Source organism: Panicum hallii, chromosome 8, assembly GCF_002211085.1.
Source record: "Panicum hallii strain FIL2 chromosome 8, PHallii_v3.1, whole genome shotgun sequence".
Classification (NCBI taxonomy): domain Eukaryota; kingdom Viridiplantae; phylum Streptophyta; class Magnoliopsida; order Poales; family Poaceae; genus Panicum; species Panicum hallii.
The window spans coordinates 1,970,262-1,977,712 of NC_038049.1; the positions used below are offsets into that span (position 1 = coordinate 1,970,262).

A 7,451-nucleotide genomic window follows, 5' to 3' on the forward strand; every position below is an offset into this window, starting at 1 on the left:
CAACATGCATATGAGCAGAATGAACTAGCTAGGTATTGCTATGCATAGTACGTACAAAATCCAAGTACACGACCCCTACGTGAGACTACGTCGTCGTCGTGTTGCAGGCAGCATCAAGCCGACATATGTATTAACATCATCGTCGTCGCCCACAACAAGGTGTCTCCGTGTCTGTGGTTCCAGTGTACTCAATGACAGTAGACTCCAGTGTGGATTTTCAGAATTCAGATCAAGGCGCGTCTTGGTTAGTTTGCTTCAGTTCTGCTGGGAGATCGATGGAAGGAGAAGCCACGAAGATCACAGATCAGCTATGCTTTGTGGTTACAGTAGATGCATACAAACGAGTCCAAGCAGTGCCAACCATCCATGACCTGTGTAGATTGTCCTGGTCTTAGCACCGTTGGACACAATGCAATGGCATCACTGTAGCTATAGCACAGAAACCATGCATCTCTGCCGTAACGGACTGTAGCCACAAAATCAATGTAGTCGTCGTTTGGTTTGTGAACTCTTTCTTGGTGGATACTCGTTCTTATATTTGTATGAGGTCATTGCCAGGCCTGCAAAAGATATACAAAAACAAGCACTACTGCTCCAGAGCATATCTAGATTTCCATTTATTTAGCACTTGAATATGAGTTGACATACATCAGCCTAGCTCTAGCCGGCCCAGGCCCTTCATTTCAATCTATCTCCAGCAGGCCGCAGTTAATTGTAGAAAAAAAAGGAGAATGTAGTAGTGGTTTGGTTTGGTGTAGCTATAGCAGGCCATCCATTTCTATCTCTAACGGTGGCTTGGAAAAAGTGAACAACATAGTGATTTGGTCTTTTTTTTTTGGAAAGATTAACATAGTGATTTGGTCTCCAAACTCTTCCGTAGATATTCGTGTATCTTTATTTCCATTACTTGAATTTTAGGCCTGTGAACAACTGAACATATACAAACACTGGCAGTAGCACCACTTTACGAACATCTCTTTCTTTAGATTGTCCCTTTTTAGCACTCAAAAATGGCATCATCAGTCCTTTTTAAAAAACCAAAATGACACCACTCTAGCAATAGCAGACCGTCCATGCATGACAGTCTCTAGCGGAAGCAATGCGATGAATTGCAGGAAAAGATGAATGCGTCGTGGTTTGGTTTGGAAAATCATCTTTGCAGATACACGTATGTTTATTTGCATGAATTGAATTCCGTGCCTATAAACATATACGAATATTAGCACTGCTATACGATGTACCTCTCTTTCTCTAGATTGTCGTTTTTGGCACTTAAAATGACATCAGTCTAGCTACAGCAGACCATTGACCATGCATATTTATTTGAGTGATTGAATGCAGTAGCTGTAAGCAGATACAAACACTAGCACTACTTTATGAACCTCTCTTTCTCTAGATCGTCATTTTGAGCTCGTAATAAAATGACATCATCGTAGCTGTAGCAGACCATGCATGTATATATATATATATATATATATATATATATATATATATATATATAGTTGTGGCAATAAATTGGTAAAAGAATATTAGTGCATTATTGGCTGTGAAAATCTTCACAGATATTTGTATGTTTGCATGAAATAAATGCCAAATCTGAAAAGATTTGTTCATATTAGCACTACTATGTAAACCTCGTATTTTAAGATATGAATTATTAATGCCTTCCGGAGCACATATATATCGTTTCTAATATGTCAAGCAACACGTAATTGCAACCAGCAGTGACGTGTATCTGTTCTGTTCGTGGATTTTCGGCTCATTTCGTGCCTTGCGCGCTCCCGTTGTCACTAGGGAAAAAACTATTGACACCCCTCGCCGTCGAATCCATCAAGCAAAAAAGTTCAAAACTTTATGATGTTGGACGTATTTGCAAGAACCTAAACACAATTATGCTTGTTAGTGTGAGGTGTACTTAAACAGAGTACAAGAAAAGGAGTTATTTGCTAGCTAATTAAAAGACACTAACAGACCAACAGGAAAAAAGGCAATCAAAGTTTAGGAGTTGTCTATCTCTAGCAGACCATGCATGTCTGTCTCTAGCGGCCACAATGGACTGTAGCCACAGAATCAATAATGACAGGCCTGCAAAAAGATATGCGATAAAAACTAGCACTACTGCTCCATATATAAGATCTGTTTGTTTAGATTTCCATTTATTTAGCACTTGAATATATTTTGGCATATCTCTAACGTTGGCAATGAATAATATAAAAAAATTAATGCATGGGTTGTGAAAATCTTCATAGATATCCGTATGCAAGGTGAAAATCTTCATAGATATCCGTATGCTTGCATGAATTAAATGCCAAATCTGCAAAGATATGCTCATATATACTAGCACTACCATGTAAACCTCTGTGTTTTCAAGATATGAATGAATTATTGATGCCTTCCATAGCCCATATCGTTTCTAATATGACAAGCAACACATAATTATTGTCACTAGAAAAAATCTTGATACCCCTGATCAATCAGAAGTTCAAAACAGACGTTGGGGAAAAAAATACTTGTATGAACCTAGACACAATGCCTGTCAGTGTGAGGTTTAAGTTAAACAAGCAGGAGAAAAAGAGAATTACTTGTAGCTAAAAGACACTAACAAACAAACAGAAAAAGGCCAGCAAAGTTTAGGAATTGTTGAATAAGAGTTACTGCTGCTAGTACAAGACATTACCAGACTAACAGAAAAAAGAGAGCAAAGTTTAGGCAGGAGCCTAAACTCCAAAACACCATTATGGAGTGAGAAACTTCCACAAAAAAATAATAATGGAGTGAGAGGTTAATGTGCCCAACTCATCAGTCATCACCACCCCCCTCCTCTGGCTCACTAACGGACGCACAAGACATGCAGGCCGCGCTCCCGCGGGCTGCACCGGATGCTGTGTGAGGTCTGCACCGGCTGGACGAGGTCTGCATCCACCATGGCATGGCACCACGCCAACCGCGTCTCCAGGGACGCAAGAGGACGATGATGGTTAGGGGCTGCTTGGACTGTAGCTAATCACCATGATATGCAGCTTTGTGCATCCATTCTCTGGCCTTTTGCACCCAGGCCCCTCTTTGCAAGATTATTCCTAAGCAGGTTTCTTGGTTAACCTATTCACTGGATACGGTTGGGGGAAAACCTGGTTGACGGCACAAGCGTGGGTAACGGCGTTTGGGAAATATGCATGGTACGGTAGAACTGTTCGCGTAGGAGCTTTGCCAAAACATTTCCATGCCAAGAGAGACCCTTCCACCTCTTTCTATCCATTTTCCCTCAAATTAAGTTGAATTGTTTTGAGAACATGGTGGCGGGCAGAAGTTCTAATAGCTTACGAAACTTCCTTTTGTATTTTTCAATGATAAGAGTTGGCAAATCCAACACCACTGACCGCTCATTGTCGCGTACTAGAGAAAACAATTCTTCTCAATGATTGAGTGTAACGACAATGGCGCGTCACACTTATAACTTTAAATTCATGATTTGGTTGTTGTCGTGTATCGAACCTATAGCGGAAGCATGTAAAATATATGCTTTGCCAATTTTGGCAACTTTACAAAATATATAGCTAGCATGTCCGAACATACATGTATGGGCACTGTGCTTTGCTGCGGTCATGCAAAATTATTGGCCAAAGCATGCGATGACGACAACTAACTCGCCTCCACGTGCCCTCATCAAATAGGATTAGTAACGTAGCGAATTGAATGTGTTAATGCATCGAGCTTAGCAAACTTGTTTGGTACGTTATCGTTATGCCTACGTTGCATGTGTTCTGTGCAAAGATATTACGTCCTTCATGAAACGACAAGGGCAAAATCCACCATAAGAGGTTTCCACTAAACACGTAACGACACGACATAATTATTATGTCGTATGGTTTTTTCCATGTGAGTTGTAATATTTTGCATGGAATGTGTATTGACACCGCACAATCTCTACGTAGATGAATATCTATAGCTCGTGCTTACCTTGTGGTACACGTAGTAACGTTGATATAGTTTTCCTATTTATATAGTTTAGCCTGTGCGTGTTAGAATTTCACACTAGATCGAATGCTACATTTTATTTTCTTTCTTTTTTGAGTGGGAATGATAGTCACTGGTTATTCCCATCAAATTAGTTGGACCAAAGCCATCATTTGTTTAACGGAATATTCCCTGTTGAACAGTTATTTGCAGAGCCCAAAAAAATTACTAACAGGGTGTAAGTCACAGAGGGACTGATATATAAAATTAGAATTTTGAAAAGAGAACAGAGGAAAACTGACATTGGTAAGCGCAATACTTCAAATGTTCTACACCTTCTTGACTAGTGACTTAGCCTATTTAAAGGCCTCTTGGGCTAGTCGTTTTTCACAACACTATTCCACAAATCTTCCGAAGAAGAAAGGCAAAAGCTTTAGCTTCAAGGGCCGTAGGCGACCTGAAGGGAAAAAAGGGGGTAAGCATAGACTCCTCCATGTGCTTAGCTTTTGTTGGTAGATATCAAGAGATAGGGAGGATCGGAGATTTCTCTTCTTCCTCTCGTACCTCCATTTTTTTTGTCTCCGGATCAAATAAACTCTAACAGGGTTGTTGATTATGTGAATGGACAGTAATTTGTTGGTAGATTTATTATTTGTGTGATTATGTGAATGGTCAGTATTTTGTTGGTAGATTTATTATTTGTGTGATTATGTGAATGGACAGTATTTTGTTATTTGTATTATTATGTTTTTTATTATTTGGACACTTCTCGTGGTTCTCTCTCTAGATTTATTATCTGTGTTTTTTTTTTGAGGAAGTGTGATTATGTGAATGGACAGTATTTTGGTCCAAGCCCAAAGTCCCCTCTCGCTCCAGTGACAAGGCTGAAGGCTCCCCTCTCTCTCTCTCTCGGACCGCTGTTTTCTCAGAGAGGGAGGTGAGAAATGTTTTCTGTCTGCTGCCGTTCTTGTTCTTCTCTTCCTGATTTGAATGCTCCTCGTACCCGATCTGAAGCTAGCCTCTCGTGCACATATTTGACGATTTCAGGCTCGGCATTTTTGAGGTGGTCAGCATGATAAGGGAGGATATCATCAGGGTGAAGGTGAGTTTGTTTTGCGTCTTCTCAACTCCATGCAACGCGCACACATGCATCCCATGTTCCTTCTTGTGTTCGTTACAGGCGATCTGTTTTCACATCACCGATTCACCGTGCATGTCTCCTGCAGCTAGCCTTTTCTCAATTCCGGTAACAATTTTTTTTCTGTTTCTGTTTGTTCCTAGACCTGCGTGCTGAAGGTGGGCATCCACTGTGATGGCTGCCAGAAGAAGGTTAGAAAGGTCCTCCACAAGATTGAAGGTGAGAAAGAAAGCTTTTTTAAACGCAAACTGCTTGAATTTTTTGTTTACATTTTCACGGTCAGGTCTGTCTGTTCAGCCGCTCTACTTTTTTTTTTCTCCCCTAAGAGATGTGCTGGATTGATGTGCAGGTGTGTACCAAATCAGCATAGATAAGCTGGAGGGGAAGGTGACGGTGACTGGTCAGATGGATCTGGACACTGTCTTCGAGAAGCTGAGAAAGGCGGGCAAGCCCGCGCTGCTGTGGGGCGCCACCGCCAACCCTGGAGCGGCAAGCCAGGTCCAACAGCTCCAGCTCGGCGGCGGCGGCGGGGACCAGCACCCGAAGGATAATGCTGGCGGCAAGGGCCAGCCCAAGGGTGGAGCGGGTGCCGCTGCAAGCAGCAGCGGTGGAGGAGATGCAAGGATGGCGATGCCGCAAGCGACTCCGCAGCAGCTTCGCGAGCAGCTGCAACAGCAGCTGATGAAGGGGATGAACCTTCCTCCTCAGCTTATGGGCATGGGCGGCAAGATGCCGCTCCCGGCGGCTGCGGCGCCGGCGAACCCCAAGGCCGTCAAGTTCAACGTTCCCGAGGACGACGGGCTCGGGAACGACGACGACGACTCCGGCGACGAGTTCGACGACGAGGATTTCGAGGATGACGGCCTCGACGACGACATGTACGACGACACCAAGATGATGACGATGATGATGAAGAAGCCTATGGCCATGCCGCCGGCCGCCGGTGGGGCCGGAGGCAGCGGTGTCAAGAAAGGCGGCATCGGCAACGGGACGCCGGTGCAGATCAAGGGAAACGCCAACAACGGCGGCAAGATGGACCCTGCCGCAAAGCTGAACCTGGGTGGCGCCGGCGGCAGCGTCAAGAACGGTGGCGTTGCGCAGCCGCCGCGGAACGGCAAGGGCGGCGCGCCAGGCGGTGGGAACCTGCAGCCCGGACAGGCCAGGAAGGCCAGCGGCGCCGGCGGCCCGTCCGCCGGTGTCGGCGGCCCGATGATGGGCATGGGCGGCATGCCGCCGCCTCAGCCGGCGGCCATGACGATGAGGCCGCCGAACATGATGGGCGGCGCCGCCGGGTACCCCGGTGCGGGACAGATGGGCGGCATGCCGATGGGCCACTCCCACATGGCTGGCAAGGGCATGCAGCCGGGCGTTGGCGCCGGCATGCCGATGGTCCACCCCCACATGGCTGGCAACGGGATGCAGCCGGGAGGTGTCCATGGCATGCAGCCAGGAGGTGTCGCCGGCATGCCCGCCGGCGGCATGCCGAGGGGCCACCCCAACATGGCTGGCAACGGCATGCAGCCGGGAGCGGGAGGTGTCGCCGGCATGCCAGCCGGCGGCAAGCCGATGGGCCACCCCCACATGGGTGGCAACAACGGCATGCAGCCGGGAGGTAGCGCCGGCACGACGCTTGCGCCTGGATTCTATCATGCCGGTCCTGCTGGCGGCGGCTTTGGCGGCGGCATGCCTTACGGGCCGGAGATGATGCAGGCGGCCGGGAACCATGTCCATGGCGGCTGCGGCGGCGGGTATATGCCCATGATGCAGCAGCAGCAGCAGCAGCCGCCACACATGATGATGAATGGCCATGGCTATGGCCCTTACGGCTACGGCTACCACGGCGACCATGTCCATGGCGGCGCCGGGTATTACCAGCAAATGGGGTACGGGACCTACGCGTACGGGTACGGCGGGCACCAGGCGTTGCCCTACCCGTCCTACTACCCGCGCCACCCGCATGACAACATGTTCAGCGACGAGAACCCCAACAGCTACTGCTCTGTGATGTGAGGCAAGGCCGCCGCGGCCGGCCAAGCTTTCTCCTGCTGAAGCTTTCAACAAAGTCAACAGCTACACCCGTATCGTAGCTTGTTTAATTTTCACCTCTTTATTTCGTTGGACAAAAAAAAACACTTCCTTGTGAGGAAGTAGCTATCCTAAGTTCGTAATGTAGTGGTCGTAAGGAGTCGAAGAACAATGCAAGGTGCTTTGTAGTAGGTCATCAAGAGTCAAGAAGGTGATGCTGATAGCTTCCCTCCTCTTGCTCCGTAATGTCATGGTAGAAGAAGGCATGTGCCAAGCTAGGTTAACCTAATGTGCCTTTCCCTTTTCTGTGGTTTCATGAATGAATGGTCGAGTT

General features: G+C 46.7%; 1 protein-coding gene across 1 annotated transcript; it reads left to right on the forward strand.

The window, feature by feature from the left end:
• The first annotated feature begins 5,026 nt into the window (after positions 1-5,026).
• On the forward strand, positions 5,027-7,102 carry LOC112902574 (heavy metal-associated isoprenylated plant protein 33-like). Its single transcript, XM_025971695.1, has 4 exons — positions 5,027-5,056; positions 5,236-5,311; positions 5,442-6,576; positions 6,724-7,102. The coding sequence occupies exons 1-4, from the start codon at positions 5,027-5,029 to the stop codon at positions 7,100-7,102; spliced, it is 1,620 nt and encodes a 539-aa protein (XP_025827480.1).
• Positions 7,103-7,451: the final 349 nt, after the last annotated feature.